This window comes from Lithobates pipiens, unplaced genomic scaffold (genome assembly GCF_037356315.1).
Source record: "Lithobates pipiens isolate NorthernLeopardFrog02 unplaced genomic scaffold, aLitPip1_a1.2 Scaffold_18, whole genome shotgun sequence".
NCBI lineage: Eukaryota > Metazoa > Chordata > Amphibia > Anura > Ranidae > Lithobates > Lithobates pipiens.
Window position 1 is genome coordinate 353,634,965 of NW_027507758.1, and position 17,695 is coordinate 353,652,659.

The 17,695-nt window shown below is 39.7% G+C and overlaps 1 protein-coding gene across 31 annotated transcripts in view; it reads right to left on the bottom strand.

Moving 5' to 3' along the window:
* Window positions 1-17,695, bottom strand: part of LOC143988164 (IgGFc-binding protein-like) — a 210,093-nt gene that overhangs the window by 110,215 nt on the left and 82,183 nt on the right. For 11 of the 31 annotated variants that reach the window (XM_077487524.1, XM_077487523.1, XM_077487522.1 and 8 more), the window contains 20 exons: window positions 17,552-17,611; window positions 16,902-16,961; window positions 14,088-14,147; window positions 13,436-13,495; window positions 12,786-12,845; window positions 12,132-12,191; window positions 11,478-11,537; window positions 10,822-10,881; window positions 10,185-10,244; window positions 9,526-9,585; window positions 8,892-8,951; window positions 8,250-8,309; window positions 6,608-6,670; window positions 5,955-6,014; window positions 4,640-4,780; window positions 4,273-4,529; window positions 4,018-4,102; window positions 3,548-3,592; window positions 1,919-1,966; window positions 332-394 (listed from right to left, as the gene is read on the bottom strand). In XM_077487524.1, the coding sequence (XP_077343650.1) occupies window positions 332-394; window positions 1,919-1,966; window positions 3,548-3,592; window positions 4,018-4,102; window positions 4,273-4,529; window positions 4,640-4,780; window positions 5,955-6,014; window positions 6,608-6,670; window positions 8,250-8,309; window positions 8,892-8,951; window positions 9,526-9,585; window positions 10,185-10,244; window positions 10,822-10,881; window positions 11,478-11,537; window positions 12,132-12,191; window positions 12,786-12,845; window positions 13,436-13,495; window positions 14,088-14,147; window positions 16,902-16,961; window positions 17,552-17,611 (1,482 nt within the window). The remainder of the gene's footprint in view (window positions 1-331; window positions 395-1,918; window positions 1,967-3,547; window positions 3,593-4,017; window positions 4,103-4,272; window positions 4,530-4,639; window positions 4,781-5,954; window positions 6,015-6,607; window positions 6,671-8,249; window positions 8,310-8,891; window positions 8,952-9,525; window positions 9,586-10,184; window positions 10,245-10,821; window positions 10,882-11,477; window positions 11,538-12,131; window positions 12,192-12,785; window positions 12,846-13,435; window positions 13,496-14,087; window positions 14,148-16,901; window positions 16,962-17,551; window positions 17,612-17,695) is intronic. The other 20 variants (XM_077487525.1, XM_077487498.1, XM_077487513.1 and 17 more) reach the window with 17 other exon arrangements.

Here is a 17,695-nt window from a genome sequence, read left to right on the forward strand (position 1 = left end):
TCCACCTAACAACTGAACTTTTAAAGCAGTTGTAAAGGCTTTTTTTTTCTAAATATAGCAAACATCTTATACTTACCTGCTCTGTGCAATGGTCTTGCACAGAGCGACCCTGAACCCCCTCTTCTGGGGTACTCCACCAGAAGTCTTGGTTTCTCCTATTCTTTGTGTGCATTTCTATGGGAAGCTGGTTTCTATTGACATGCACAGCCAAGCCCCTCCCCCTGATCTCTGCTCACAGGATCCAATGGCCTTAACCTTAAAATGTGAGGTGACATCAAACTAGAAGACAATAAAGGTTTAAAAAAAATTCCACAGTAGCAAACTGGTTTACCTGGCGCTGGAGTGTCTGGTTTTGCTGTGGTTGTTGTTGAAGAAGCGGTTGATGAGGAAATGCCTGTAAAAGAGATTACAAATAAAGCTTGTGTTAGTATTGTATTAATTTCTGAAATTTCAAATAGATAAAGAACAATTGCAGCACAGATGCATGTTTAAAAAAAACAAAAACAAACCAGATTTGTTTAACAACTTCCCGACTGGCGCACGGTGATGTACGTCGGCAGAATGGCATGGGCAGGCAAATTGGCGTACAGGTATGTCCATTTGTATTTGTCGCCTGCCATCGTGTGCATGGCGCCGCTGGTGTGCGTGTGTCGGTCGGTACACCCGTGAGTCCTGTCCCGGGTAGCGCGTACTCGATCGCCATGGGGATACCCGCAATCGTCTCATGGGGAGGCTGAACAGGGAGATGCCGATGTAAACATCATCTCCCCGTTCTCCCTAGCAACAAGTGACACTAATCTCTGCTCCATGTGATTGGAGCAGAGATCAGTGTTCACTAAAACATAGCCCAGCCCCCCACGGTTAGTAACACACCCCCCTAGGAAACACTTTACTCCTACACTGCCACCCCCTGGTTAACCCCTTCACTGCCAGTGTCATTTACACAGGAATCAGTGCATTTGTATATCACTGATTGCTGTATAATTGACAATGGTCCCAAAAATGTGTCAAAAATGTCCGATGTGTCTACCATAATGTCGCAGTCACAATAAAAATCGCTGATCACCACCATTACTAGTAAAAAAGATTATTAATAAAAATGCCATAAAACTATCCCCTATTTTGGAAACGCTATAAATTTTGCGCAAACCAATCAATAATCGCCTATTGTGATTTCCTTCACCAAAAATATGTAGAAGAATACGTATCGGCCTAAACTGAGGAAAAAAAACAATTTTTATATATTTTTGGGGCATATTTATTATAGCAAAAAGTAAAAATGAATGCATTCTTTTTCAAAATTGTCGCTCTATTTTTGTTTATAGCGCAAAAATATAAACAGCATGGGTGATCAAACACCACCAAACAAATGCTCTATTTGTGGGAAAAAAGGATGTCAATTTTGTTTGGGGGCCACATCGCATGACCATGCAATTGTCAATTAAAGCGACGCTGTGCCGAATCGCAAAAAGTGGTCTGATCTTAAGCCAGTAAAATGGTCCAGTCTGAAAGTGGTTAATTATTGGGACGCTAAAACCCATATCAACCTAGAACTGCTTGATTTTTCTTTTTTGGGAAATTTTAAGTGACATCAAAATAAAAAAATGCATTATTTCTAGGCACCACCTCCACCTCCACCTAACAACTAAACTTTTAAAGCAGTTGTAAAGGCTTGTTTTCCCTAAAATAGCAAACATGTTATACTTACCTGCTCTATGCACAGAGTGACCCTGAATCCCCTCTTCCGGGGGACTCCACCAGAACTCTTGGCTCCCCCTATTCTTTGTGTGCTTCAATAGCATTTCTATAGGAAGCTGCTTGCTATTCACATGCACAGCCCAGCCCCACCCTCTGATGTCTGCTCACAGGAGCCAATGGGAAGGTTTAAAGAAAAATCCACAGTAGCAAACTGGTTTACCTGGCGCTGGAGTGTCTGGTTTTGCTGTGGTTGTTGTTGAGGAAATGCCTGTAAAATAGATTACAAATAAACCCTGTGTTAGTATGTTATTCATTTCTGAAATTTCTAATAGATAAAGAACAATTGCAGCACAGATACATGTTTAAAAAAAAATCCAAACCAGATGTATTTATTTATTGGGACCCTAAAACCCATATAAACATAGAACTTCTTGATTTTTCTTTTTTGAGAAATTTGAGGTGACATCAAAGTAGAAGACAATAAAGGATTAAAAAGTGCATTATTTCTAGACACCACCTTCACCTCCACCTAACAACTGAACTTTTAAAGCAGTTGCAACTTTTTTTTTTCTAAAAAAGCAAACATGTTATACTTACCTGATCTATGCAATGGCCTTGCAAAGAGTGACCCTGAACCCCGTCTTCTTTGTGTGCTTCCATAACAACTCTAAAGCAAGCTGCTTGTTATTGACATGCACAGCCCAGACTTACCCCCTGCTCTCTGCTCACAGGAGCCAATGGCTTTATCTGCTGCCTCTGTGAGCAGAGAGAGAGAGAGAAGAGAGCTCCTGAAAATGGGCAGAGCACTGGATCAAGATTGGACTCTGGTAATTATACGTGGGTATATATCTAACACATCTAAAACACCATATCCAAAAAAGGGTCAGAAAAACAAGAAAGGCTTACTTACCTTCAAGTCTCTGTAGCATAAGATGTGTAATCTCCAGTTACTCCTCTACCATCTGTAATCACCAGAGTGTACAGCCCTAACCAAATGCAGAAGGCATATATTCCTTGCTCAGAATTCTCCATGGAAATTAGCAGAATTCCCTAGCTGTTTTGACCCACATGCAAATACTATAGTAAATACTATAGTAATGCCCAGGAGGTGGGTTATAAGTACACCAGCTAACACATTTTACAGCCAGAAACACAGAAGTAGATATCTATCCAGATAGTATATTAGCACATAGGCTATTGGCCAAGCTAGGCTGGGTAGAGTTCACAGAAAGTGAAATGTTTCTTTAATAGACCAGTTTTATATGGAAAATGTAAAGCAATCTGAATGTTTGTCAGAAGAAAACTTTTAAATATTTCACAATCTTTACTTTCCTGTAAATTTTAGGGTTATACAGATTCATTCATATGCTACATAAGCCTACAGATAAAGTCATGTCATGTAGAATGGTCTGTTTTGAACTGGTTCATACAAATCCAGACCCAATCTGGTTCACACCAATTCAGATCCATCATTTACATTTCTTAACCATTGTACAATTGAGGGTGGAGCAGATTCTTTGATTGTTGAAAAATATTTAAGTTATTCCATGTTCTCATTGTAAACAAATAGACGTGTAATGATGATTTTACTTGGAGGGTAAAAATGTCCATACATTAGTAGATTTTCAAATGGACATTCATAAGAAAATTTGCAAGAAAATTATCATCAGTACATTTAATGATATGGTGGGCAACAGACATTCTTAGAAATTAGTTTATTGAAGAAAACAATTCTATCCTGCTCCTTCAAATTTTCTGTCCACTGCAGAATGGTGATTTGCCCCCAATTACAATTAATAATTCAAATTAACTTTCCTAAAATGAAACTTTACTAGTGTTTACTATTTACCTGTTGTTTTTGTGGTTACAGTGGTGGTGGTGGTAGTTGATGTTGCTGAAAAGACAAAAGCTCATTTTTATCAATGCAGTCTTAGAATGCACAAGCTAGAGATCCTAAAGACATGTTTAAAGCCTAGCTCCAACCATGTTACACCCATATTTAGGTTGTATCATGTCACATGGGTGCAAGATGACCCCCCCCCCCCCCAACTATCTCACTCCTGACAGTGTAGAGATGTTGTTTTATCCTTGCAGCCACTGTCACTTTTGAAATCGATGCAGCTGTATGGGGCTCCACTCACACAGCCACATAATTCATTCTCAGAGATCTGTGAATAGAGAAATGAACTACAAGCCCCATCTTCCTTTGTGGCAATCATTGAATCATATGGAACTGAAATGTTCAGCCTTTATTACATATTATTTTAAGACTAGGAAAGAAACAAGAAAACATTCTGTCATGGATGGATCACAGCTTACCTGTACAATATCCTGGGTAAAAAGAAATATCATCTATAGCAACATCACTGCGGAAATCTTCACCTCTTACACCTTCAATGAAAATCTGTTGACAAATTTAATAGGGTTTTAGGTAATAACCAGGACTGGGTTTATATTATGCCAGTGCAAAGAGCACAATGACTAAAAAACAATAATACACACAAAGAGATCAAACCATTTTTAATAGTTTTTATAAAATGAATTTGGTAAAAAAAAAAAAAATACATTGCATACCTGGATAATATCACTTTCAAAGAGGAATATCTTCTCTAAATACCACATGTCCCCATGATTTCCTTCTATAGTAGTGACATATTCCAAACCATCATGTCTTAGTACTGCCACTCTCAGCATCATGTATTGTGATGTTCCATACATGTGATACCAAAACTGTAAGCAATGAGTTCCAGTGAAACAATTTGCAGGACTCTCCAATCTTGCAAAGTCTCCCTCTTCTGAATTCTGTCCATTAATGTATAGATAGTAGCCATCTGTTTAAATAAAAATATTAATGATGAAGTACATTTTCTGTTGTTAATCATTATTTTGGGAGTTTTATAAACTAATAAAAACAGGGAAAGTAAGTAAATAAATGACTTACATCCTGTTGTGTGGTCAAAGGACGGTCCAGTAAAAGCAGAAGGGGTTGAACCACTCCAGCGTATCCAGTCTATGTTATCACTCTTTGATTGTTTCCAGTTACACAAGTTTACATCAAAAGAACAATCTATACGGCATAAATCTGTTTTAGGAAACAAAGAAAACATTTACGAGTTATATTGTGCACAATGTATAATGCATGTGCAAGCCTTAAAGCTGAACTCCAGGCAGATATCATTATCACCATTTAATACAGCTATGCTTTCCATAAATTGGCTAAGTATCTTCATTTGTTCTTGTATCAACTTAAGGCAATCCCCTATACAGCACATCCCATAATGATAGAGGAAGGAACAGCCATTAAACCAAGCACATGCCACTATATTCTAGAGCAGTGGTCATCAATCCAGTCCTCAGGGCCAACTAACAGGCCAGGTTTTCAAGAAAACTGAAATATATCACAGCTGATATAATTTGATGCACAGTGATTGCAGTATTCTAATCTGCATCTCCCCAAGGTAATACGTAAAACCTGGCCTGTTAGTGGGTCCCGAGGACAGGGCTGATGACCACTATATTCTAGAGCCAATTTAGCCTGTAACAGTGAACCTATTTAATGGAGGAATAAGCATAGAGGTGACTGAGTTGGCTACTGATCCATTATTGTCAGTATGTTGGGATACGGAGGTCGCACTAATATATTTCATAGCTGTAACTGAGAAAGTTTTGTTACCCTCTTAGCTATACATTGTGCAGGAGATTACAAAAAAAGCCTGTGTAAGTATTTTATTAATTTCTGAAATTTCAAATAGATAAAGAACAATTGCAGCACATATACATGTTTAAAAATATCCAAACCAGATTTGTTTAATTATTGGGACCCTAAAAACCATTTAAAGCTAGAACTGCTTGATTTTTATTTTTTGAGAAATTTGAGGTGACATCAAAGTAGAAGACAATAAAGGATTAAAAAATGCATTATTTCTAGGCACCATCTCCACCTTAACCTAACAACTGAACTTTAAAAGCAGCTGTAAAGGCTTTTTTTTCTAAAATAGTAAATAATGGACTTGCACAGAGCCACCCTGAATCCCCTCTTCCGGGGTACTCCACCAGAACTCTTGGCTCTACCTATTCTTTGTGTTCTTCCATAGCATTTCTATAGGAAGCTGCTTGCTATTGACATGCACAGACCAGCCCCACCCCCTGCTCTGTGCTCACAGGATCCAATGGCCTTAACTTTAAAATTTGAGGTGACATCAAACTAGAAGACAATAAAGGTTTAAAAAAAATTCCACAGTAGCAAACTGGTTTACCTGGCACTGGAGTGTCTGGTTTTGCTGTGGTTATTGTAGAAGCGGTTGAAGAGGAAATGCCTATAAAAGAGATTATAAATAAAACCTGTGTTAGTATTTTATTAATTTCTGAAATTTCAAATAGATAATGGACAATTGCAGCACAGATACATGCTTCAAAAAAAAAAATCCAAACCAGATTTGTTTAATTATTGGAACCCTAGAACCCATATAAACCTAGAACTGCTTGTTTTTTCTTTTTTGAGAAAATTGAGGTGACATCAAAGTAGAAGACAATAAAGGATTAAAAAAGCATTATTTCTAGTGCACCACCTCCACCTCACAACTGAACTTTTAAAGGACTTGTAAAGTCTTTTTTTTTTTCTAAAATAGCAAGCATGTTATACTTATCTGCTCTATGCAATGGTCTTGCACAGAGTGACCCTGAACCCCCTCTTCCGGGGTACTCCACCAAAACTCTTGGCTCCTCCTATTCTTTGTGTGCTTCAATAGCATTTCTATAGGAAGCTGCTTGCTATTGACATGCACAGCAAAGCCCCTCCCCCTGATCTCTGCTCACAGGATCCAATGGCCTTAACGTTAAAATTTGAGGTGACATCAAACTAGAAGACAGTAAAGGTTTAAAAAAATTCCACAGTAGCAAACTGGTTTACCTGGCAATGGAGTGTCTGGTTTTGCTGTGGTTGTTTTTGAAGAAGCGGTTGATGAGGAAATGCCTTTAAAAGAGATTACAAATAAAGCCTGTGTTAGTATTGTATTCATTTCTGAAATTTCAAATAGATAAAGAACAAAAAACAAAAACAAACCAGATTTGTTTAACCACTTCCCGACCGGTGCACAATGATGTACGTCGGCAGAATGGCATGGGCAGGCAAATTGGCGTACAGGTACGTCCATTTGTATTTGCCGCCCTGCCATCATGCCCTGCCATCATGCCACCACCGGTGCGCACATGCCTGGTCGGTACACCCGTGAATCTGGTCGCGGGTACCGTGGACTCGATCGCCATGGGGATTCCGGCAATCGTCTCATGGGGAGGCTGAACGGGGAGATGCCAATGTAAACAGCATCTCCCCATTCTCCCTAGCAACAAGTGACACTAATCTCTGCTCCATGTGATTGGAGCAGAGATCAGTGTTCACTAAGACATAGCCCAGCCCCCTACGGTTAGTAACATGTCCCCTAGGAAACACTTTACTCCTACACTGCCACCCCCTGGTTAACCCCTTCACTGCCAGTGTCATTTACACAGGAATCAGTGCATTTGTATAGCACTGATTGCTGTATAATTGACAATGGTCCCAAAAATGTGTAAAAAATGTCCGATGTGTCCGCCATAATGTCGCAGTCACAATAAAAATCGCTGATCGTCACCATTACTAGTAAAAAAAATTATTAATAAAAATGCCATAAAACTATCCCATATTTTATAAACGCTATACATTTTGCGCAAACCAATCAATAATCGCCTATTGTGATTTCCTTCACCAAAAATATGTAGAAGAATACGTATCGACCTAAACTGAGGAAAAAAAATGTTTTTTATATATTTTTGGGGCATATTTATTATAGCAAAAAGTAAAAATTAATGCTTTCTTTTTCAAAATTGTCGCTCTATTTTTGTTTATAGCGCAAAAAATATAAACAGCATGGGTGATCAAACATCACCAAACGAAAGCTCTATTTGTGGGGAAAAAAGGACGTCAATTTTTTTTGGGAGCCACGTCGCATGACCATGTAAATGTCAATTAAAGTGACGCTGTGCCGAATCGCAAAAAGTGGTCTGATCTTCAGCCAGTAAAATGGTCCAGTCTGAAATTGGTTAATTATTGGGACGCTAAAACCCATATCAGCCTAGAACTGCTTGATTTTTATTTTTTGGGAAATTTGAAGTGACATCAAATTGGAAGACAATAAAGGATTTAAAAATGCATTATTTCTAGGCACCACCTCCACCTCCACCTAACAACTGAACTTTTAAAGCAGTTGTAAAGGCTTGTTTTCCCTAAAATAGCAAACATGTTATACTTACCTGCTCTATGCAATGGTCTTGCACAGAGTGACCCTGAACCCTGTCTTCCGGGGGACTCCACCAGAACTCTTGGCTCCCCCTATTCTTTGTGTGCTTCAATAGCATTTCTATAAGAAGCTGCTTGCTATTGACATGCACAGCCCAGCCCCACCCCCTGATGTCTGCTCACAGGATCCAATGGGATTAACTTTAAAATTTGAGGTGACATCAAACTAGAAGACAATAAAGGTTTAAAAAAAATCCACAGTAGCAAACTGGTTTACCTGGCGCTGGAGTGTCTGGTTTTGCTGTGGTTGTTGTAGAAGTGGTTGATGAGGAAATGCCTGTAAAGAGATTACAAATAAAGCCTGTGTTAGTATGTTATTAATTTCTGAAATTTCTAATAGATAAAGAACAATTGCAGCACAGATACATGTTTAAAAATATCCAAACCAGATTTGTTTAATTATTGGAACCCTAAAAACCATTTAAAGCTAGAAATGCTTGATTTTTTATTTTTTGAGAAATTTGAGGTGACATCAAAGTAGAAGACAATAAAGGATTCAAAAATGCATTATTTCTAGGCACCATCTCCACCTCCACCTAACAACTGAACTTTAAATTTAAAAACAGTTGTAAAGGCTTTTTTTTCTAAAATAGCAAATAATGGACTTGCACAGAGTGACCCTGAACCCCCTCTTCCGGGGTACTCCACCGGAACTCTTGGCTCCACCTATTCTTTGTGTTCTTCCATAGCATTTCTATAGGAAGCTGCTTGCTATTGACATGCACAGCCAAGACCCCCCCCCCCCCCCCCGCTCTGTGATCACAGGAGCCAATAGCCTTAACTTTAAAATTTGAGGTGACATCAAACTAGAAGACAATAAAGGTTTAAAAAACAATTCCACAGTAGCAAACTGGTTTACCTGGCACCGGAGTGTCTGGTTTTGCTGTGGTTGTTGTAGAAGTGGTTGATGAGGAAATGCCTATAAAAGAGTTTACATATAAAGCCTGTGTTAGTATTTTATTAATTTCTGAAACTTCAAATAGATAAAGAACAATTGCAGCACAGATGCATATTTTAAAAAGATATCCAAACCAGATTTTTTTAATTATTGGGACCCTAGAACCCATATAAACCTAGAACTGCTTTATTTTTCTTTTTTGATACATTTGAGGTGACATCAAACTAAAAGACAATAAAGGATTACAAATGCATTATTTCTAGACACCACCTCCACCTCCACCTAACAACTGAACTTTTAAAGCAGTTGTAAAGGCTTTTTTCCCCCTAAAATTCTATATGCAATGGTCTTGCACAGAGCGACTCTGAACCCCCTCTTCCGGGGGAATCCACCAGAAATCTTGGCCCCTCCTATTCTTTGTGTGCTTCCATAGGATTTCTATGAGAAGCTGCTTGCTATTGACATGCACAGACCAGCCCCACCCCCTGCTCTGTGCTCACAGGATCCAATGGCCTTAACTTTAAAATTTGAGGTGACATCAAACTAGAAGACAATAAAGGTTTCAAAAAAATTCCACAGTAGCAAACTGGTTTACCTGGCGCTGGAGTGTCTGGTTTTGCTGTGGTTGTTGTAGAAGCGGGTGAAGAGGAAATGCCTGTAAAAGAGATTACAAATAAACCTGTGTTAGTATTTTATTCATTTCTGAAATTTCAAATAGATAAAGAACAATTGCAGCACAGATACATGCTTCAAAAAAAAATCCATACCAGATTTGTTTAATTACTGGAACTCTAAAACCCATATAAACCCATAACTGCTTGATTTTTCTTTTTTGAGAAATTTGAGGTTACATCAAAGTAGAAGACAATAAAGGATTCGAAAATGCATTATTTCTAGACACCACCTTCACCTCCACCTAACAACTGAACTTTCAAACCAGTTGTAAAGGCTTTTTTTTTTTTCTAAAATAGCAAACATGTTATACTTACCTGCTCTATGCAATGGTCTTGCACAGAGCGACAATGAACCCCGTCTTCCGGGGTACTCCACCAGAACTCTTGGCTCCTCCTATTCTTTGTGTGATTCATTAGCATTTCTATAGGAAGCCACTTGCTATTGACTTGTATAGCCCAGCCCCACCACCTGCTCTGTGCTCACAGGAGCCAATGGCCTTAACTTTAAAATTTGAGGTGACATCAAACTAGAAGACAATAAAGGTTTAAAAAACAATTCAACAGTAGCAAACTGGTTTACCTGGCACTGGAGTGTCCGGTTTTGCTGTGGTTGTTGTAGAAGTGGTTGATGAGGAAATGCCTATAAAAGAGTTTACAAATAAAGCCTGTGTTAGTATTTTATTAATTTCTGAAATTTAAAATAGATAAAGAACAATTGCAGCACAGATTCATGTTTTAAAAAGATATCCAAACCACATTTTTTTTTTAATTATTGGGACCCTAGAACCCATATAAACCTAGAACTGCTTTATTTTTCTTTTTTGATAAATTTGAGGTGACATCAAACTAAAAGACAATAAAGGATTACAAATGCATTATTTCTAGACACCACCTCCACCTCCACCTAACAACTGAACTTTTAAAGCAGTTGTAAAGGCTTTTTTCCCCCTAAAATTCTATATGCAATGGTCTTGCACAGAGCGACTCTGAACCCCCTCTTCCGGGGGAATCCACCAGAACTCTTGGCCCCTCCTATTCTTTATGTGCTTCCATAGCATTTCCATGAGAAGCTGCTTGCTATTGACATGCACAGCCCAGCCCCACCCCCTGCTCTGTGCTCACAGGAGCCAATGGCCTTAACTTTAAAATTTGAGGTGACATCAAACTAGAAGACAATAAAGGTTTAAAAAAAATTCCACAGTAGCAAACTGGTTTACCTGGCGCTGGAGTGTCTGATTTTGCTGTGGTTGTTGTAGAAGCGGTTGAAGAGGAAATGCCTGTAAAAGAGATTACAAATAAACCTGTGTTAGTATTTTATTCATTTCTGAAATTTCAAATAGATAAAGAACAATTGCAGCACAGATACATGCTTCAAAAAAAAATCCATACCAGATTTGTTTAATTACTGGAACTCTAAAACCCATATAAACCCATAACTGCTTGATTTTTCTTTTTTGAGAAATTTGAGGTTACATCAAAGTAGAAGACAATAAAGGATTCGAAAATGCATTATTTCTAGACACCACCTTCACCTCCACCTAACAACTGAACTTTCAAACCAGTTGTAAAGGCTTTTTTTTTTTCTAAAATAGCAAACATGTTATACTTACCTGCTCTATGCAATGGTCTTGCACAGATCGACAATGAACCCCGTCTTCCGGGGTACTCCACCAGAACTCTTGGCTCCTACTATTCTTTGTGTGATTCAATAGCATTTCTATAGGAAGCCACTTGCTATTGACTTGTATAGCCCAGCCCCACCACCTGCTCTGTGCTCACAGGAGCCAATGGCCTTAACTTTAAAATTTGAGGTGACATCAAACTAGAAGACAATAAAGGTTTAAAAAGAATCGACAGTAGCAAACTGGTTTACCTGGCACTGGAGTGTCTGGTTTTGCTGTGGTTGTTGAAGAAGCGGTTGAAGAGGAAATGCCTGTAAAAGAGATTACAAATAAAGCCTGTGTTAGTATTTTATTCTTTTCTGAAATTTCAAATAGATAAAGAACAATTGCAGAACAGATACATGTTTAAAAAAAATCCAAAAAAGATTTGTTTAATTATTGGGACCCTAAAACCCATATAAACCTAGAACTGCTTGATTTAGATTTTTTGAGAAATTTGAGGTGACTTCAAAGTAGAAGACAATAAAGGAGTCAAAAATGCATTATTTCTAGACACCATCTCCACCTCCACCTAACAACTGAACTTTTAAAGCAGTTGTAAAGTCTTTTTTTTTTCTAAAATAGCAAACATGTTATACTTACCTGCTCTATGCAATGGTCTTGCACAGAGTGACCCTGAACCTCCTCTTCCGGGGTACTCCACCAGAGCTCTTGGCTCCTCCTATTCTTTGTGTGCTTCAATAGCATTTCTATAGGAAGCTGCTTGCTATTGACATGCACAGACCACCCCCACCCCCTGGTCTCTGCTCACAGGAGCCAATGGCCTTAACTTTAAAATTTGAGGTGACATCAAACTAGAAGACAATAAAGGTTTAAAAAGAATCGACAGTAGCAAACTGGTTTACCTGGCACTGGAGTGTCTGGTTTTGCTGTGGTTGTTGAAGAAGTGGTTGATGAAGAAATGCCTGTAAAAGAGATTACAAATAAAGCCTGTGTTAGTATGTTATTAATTAATGAAATCTAAATAGATAAAGAACAATTGCAGCACAGATACATGTTTAAAAAAAAATCCAAGCCAGATTCATTTAATTACTGGGACCCTAAAACCCATATAAACCTAGAACTGCTTGATTTTTCTTTTTTGAGAAAATTGAGGTGACATCAAAGTATAAGACAATAAAGGATTAAAAAATGCATTATTTCTAGGCACCACCTCCACCTCCACCTAACAACTGAACTTTTAAAGGAGTTGTAAAGGCTTTTTTTTTTCTAAAATAGCAAACATGTTATACTTACCTGCTCTATGCAATGGTCTTGCATAGAGCGACCCTGAACCCCCTCTTCCGGGGTACTCCACCAGATCTCTTGGCTCCTCCTATTCTTTGTGTGCTTCAATAGCATTTCTATAAGAGCCTGCTTGCTATTGACATGCACAGCCAAGCTCCACCCACTGATCTCTGCTCACAGGATCCAATGGCCTTAACTTTAAAATTTGAGGTGACATCAAACTAGAAGACAATAAAGGTTTAAAAAAATTCCACAGTAACAAACTGGTTTACCTGGCGCTGGAGTGTCTGGTTTTGCTGTGGTTGTTGAAGAAACAGTTGATGAAGAAATGCCTGTAAAAGAGATTACAAATAAAGCCTGTGTTAGTATGGTATTAATTAATGAAATATGAATAGATAAAGAACAATTGCAGCACAGATAAATGTTTAAAAAAAAAATCCAAACCAGATTCATTTAACTACTGGGACCCTAAAACCCATATAAACCCAGAACTGGTTAATTTTTCTTTTTTGAGAAATTTGAGGTGACATAGAAGTAGAAGACAATAAAGGATTAAAAAAAGGCATTATTTCTAGACACCACCTTCACCTAACAACTGAACTTTTAAAGCAGTTGTAAATTTTTTTTTTTTTCTAAAATAGCAAACATGTTATACTTACCTGCTCTATGCAATGGTCTTGCACAGAGCGACCCTGAACCCCCTCTTCCAGAGTACTCCACCAGAACTCTTGGCTCCTCCTATTCTTTGTGTGCTTCAATAGCATTTCTATAGGAAGCTGCTTGTTATTGACATGCGCAGCCAAGCCCCACCCCCTGCTCTGTGCTCAAAGGAGCCAATGGGCTTAACTTTAAAATGTGAGGTGACATCAAACTAGAAGACAATAAAGGTTTAAAAAAATTCCACAGTAACAAACTGGTTTACCTGGCGCTGGAGTATCTGGTTTTGCTGTGGTTGTTGAAGAAACAGTTGATGAAGAAATGCCTGTAAAAGAGATTACAAATAAAGCCTGTGTTAGTATGGTATTAATTAATGAAATATGAATAGATAAAGAACAATTGCAGCACAGATACATGTTTAAAAAAAAAATCCAAACCAGATTCATTTAACTACTGGGACCCTAAAACCCATATAAACCCAGAACTGGTTAATTTTTCTTTTTTGAGAAATTTGAGGTGACATAAGAAGTAGAAGACAATAAAGGATTAAAAAAAGGCATTATTTCTAGACACCACCTTCACCTAACAACTGAACTTTTAAAGCAGTTGTAAATTTTTTTTTTTTTTCTAAAATAGCAAACATGTTATACTTACCTGCTCTATGCAATGGTCTTGCACAGAGCGACCCTGAACCCCCTCTTACGGGGTACTCCACCAAAACTCTTGGCTCCTCCTATTCTTTGTGTGCTTCAATAGCATTTCTATAGGAAGCTGCTTGCTATTGACATGCGCAGCGAAGCCCCACCCCCTGCTCTGTGCTCAAAGGAGCCAATGGGCTTAACTTTAAAATTTGAGGTGACATCAAACTAGAAGACAATAAAGGTTTAAAAAAATTCCACAGTAACAAACTGGTTTACCTGGCGCTGGAGTGTCTGGTTTTGCTGTGGTTGTTGTAGAAGCGGTTGAAGAGGAAATGCCTGTTAAAGAGATTATAAATAAAACCTGTGTTAGTATTTTATTAATTTCTGAAATTTCAAATAGATAAAGAAAAATTGCAGCACAGATGCATGTTTAAAAAAAAAATCCAAACCAGATTTATTTAATTATTGGGACCCTAAAACCCATATAAACCCAGAACTGCTTGATTTTTATTTTTTGAGAAATTTGAGGTTACATCAAAGTAGAAGACAATAAAGGATTAAAAAATGCATTATTTCTAGACACCACCTCCACCTCCACTTAACAACTGAACTTTTAAGAGATCCATGCCTCATTCATTTTTATAAATGTTAGGTAGTCAACACTGTCGTGAGCTAAGCGAGTGCACTTATCGGTCACGATCCCCCCTGCTGCTCTGAACGTCCTTTCGGACAGGACACTGGATGAGGGGCAAGCCAACAGTTCCATTGCAAATTGGGCAAGGTCTGGCCAGAGTTCAAGCCTGCCCACCCAGTAGTCTAGGGGTTCATCACTTCCCAGAGCGTCCACATTGGCCGTTAACCCGATGTAGTTGGACACCTGTCGGTCTAGGCGTTCCCTGATGCTGGATCTGGATAAGACCTGTCGATGGGTCGGCTGAAAGAATGATCTCATATCAGAAGTGACCAACACATCTTCAAACCACCCTCTTCTTGCAGGTGCTGTTGGATTTGTACCCGCAACTCTTTCTCTGGGAGTGGGAATTCCTCTGCCAGCGCACGCAAAAGCAGAATGCAGCATTTCTCTAAGCAAGGCCTGGAAGTGCTCCATTCTGACAGCCCCCTGTGATGGTGGTAACATTTCCGCCATTTTGTGTTTGTATCGGGGTCTAAGTACATTGCCACCCAGTACTGGTCCTTGACCTTTATGCTTTTTATAAGGGGGTCCCTGAACACTGGAGCATGAAGGCCCCCATTTCCCTAAACTAGAAGCGGTGTGGTGGCCTGGCTCCTGCTCATCATCCAGGATAATGTCGTCCTCCTCGTTCTCCTCTCCCCATCCATGGACAACAACAGGGATCCCAGAAAGGTTTAAAGCATGCTCTTCTTGCTCCTCTTCATCTGCCCCGGCACCATCCTCCTCTGACTCCTCTTCAGACTCCTGTTGTTCACTTGTCTCGGATAGAGTAGCCCTCCCTGGGTATTCATCCAGCATTGCGACTTCCTCATCTTCCTGCTCCTGCTCTTCCACGGCTTGATCAATGACAGAATGCAATGCACACTCCATAAAGAAGGCATAAGGTACGATGTCACTGATGGCGCCATGGCTGCGACTGACCAGTTTGGTGATCTCATCAAATGGCCACAGAAGTCTGCATGTGTCGAGCATGAGCAGCCACTGGCACAGTGAAAAAAAAACAAGCTCCCCAGAACCGGTTCTGCCGCAGAGTTCGTACAGGTAGTCGTTAACTGCACGTTTCTGCTGAAGCAGCCTAGCAAGCATATAGAAGGTTGAGTTCCATCGTGTCAGTCAATCGTAAATAAGACGTCTGACTGGCAGATTGTGTCACCGCTGAATGTCAGCAAGGCGAGCCATGGCCGTGTAAGATCTTCTGAAATGGGCCAAGATTTTCCTTGCCTGCCACAAGATGTCCTGGACCCCATGGTATTTGACAACGAATCGCTACACGACCAAGTTTAGGATGTGTGCCATGCATGGCGCGTGTGTAATTTTGCCCTGTTTCAATGTGCTAAGCAGATTGGCCCCATTGTCACACACCACTTTACCAACTGTCAAATTGAGCAGTGTTAGCCACTGATCTGCCTGTGAACGCAAAGCTGAAAGGAGTGCAGGGCCAGTGTGGCTCTTTGCTTACAGGCACAACAGACACAGCCCAGCATTGCAATGTCTCACCTGGCATGTCGAATAGGTTCTGGGGATCTTAGGCGGCGCAGCGGAAGAGACGCTAGCAGCGGAAAAGGAGGAGTCAGAGATGCCTGCCTTTTTCCAGAAAAACAGGAGGACTGCATGATGGAAGGTGGAGTGGAGGACAATTCTGAGGAGTGAGGAGAAGGAGAAGTAGAAGACGAGGCTGGATGTGAGAGCCTGGAGTGTAGCTTTGTGGGTTCTGTTGCTCCCAGTGGGCTCGTGATGGCAGCTCATGTGCCTTCTTAAGGCAGTCATCCCTAGGTGAGTGTTGGGCTTACCGCAACTTATGTGTTGACTGCAAAGGCTGCAGATGGCAACATTATTGTCAGCAGCGGACACGTTTAAGAAAGCCCACACTGCGGAGCCATGTGCCAGAATCCTGGGAGCGCCAGATGTGACCGTACATGGTTGATGCCTTGCTCCTGATCCATTAGCAGTCTGGTTTGTCCCTCCTGTGCAATGTAAGTTCCCGCCTGCTTGTCCTCCCTATCTGCTGGTCCATATCTCCTTCTGAACTCCCCCCCTCCTCTTCCTCTCTTGTGGATGCCCACATCACAACTGAACTTTTAAAGGAGTTGTAAAGGCTTTTTTTTCTAAAATAGCAAACATGTTATACTTACCTGCTTTATGCAATGGTCTTGCACAGAGCGACCCTGAACCCCCTCTTCCGGGGTACTCCACCAGAACTCTTGGCCCCTCCTATTCTTTGTGTTCTTCAATAGCATTTCTATGAGAAGCTGCTTGCTATTGACATGCACAGCCCAGCCCCACCCCCTGATGTCTGCTCACAGGAGCCAATGGGCTTAACTTTAAAATTTTAGGTGACATCAAACTAGAAGACAATAAAGGTTTAAAAAAAATTCCACAGTAGCAAACTGGTTTACCTGGCGCTGGAGTGTCTGGTTTTGCTGTGGTTGTTGTAGAAGTGGTTGATGAGGAAATGCCTGTAAAACAGATTACAAATAAAGCTTGTGTTAGTATTTTATTAATTTCTGAAACTTCAAATAGATAAAGAACAATTGCAGCACAGATATGCGTTTAAAAAAAAACCAAACCAGATTTGTTTAATAATTGGAACCCTAAAACCCATATAAACCTAGAACTGCTTGATTTTTCTTTTTTGAGAAATTTGAGGTGACATCAAAGTAGAAGACAATAAAGGATTCAAAAATTCATTATTTCTAGGCACCACCTCCACCTAACAACTGAACTTTTAAAGCAGTTATAAAGGCTTTTTTTTCTTTTCTAAAATAGCAAACATGTTATGCTTACCCGCTCTATGCAATGGTCTTGCACAGAGCAACCCTGAACCCCGTCTTCCGGGGGACTCCACCAGAACTCTTGGCTCCTCCTATTCTTTGTGTGCTTCAATAGCATTCCTATAGGAAGCTGCTTGCTATTGACATGCACACCCAAGCCCCACCCCCTGCTCTGTGCTCACAGGAGCCAATGGGCTTAACTTTAAAATTTGAGGTCACATCAAACTAGAAGACAATAAAGGTTTAAAAAAATCCACAGTAGCAAACTGGTTTACCTGGCACTGGAGTGCCTGTTTTTGCTGTGGTTGTTGTAGAAGTGGTTGATGAGGAAATGCCTGTAAAACAGATTACAAATAAAGCTTGTGTTAGTATTTTATTAATTTCTGAAACTTCAAATAGATAAAGAACAATTGCAGCAC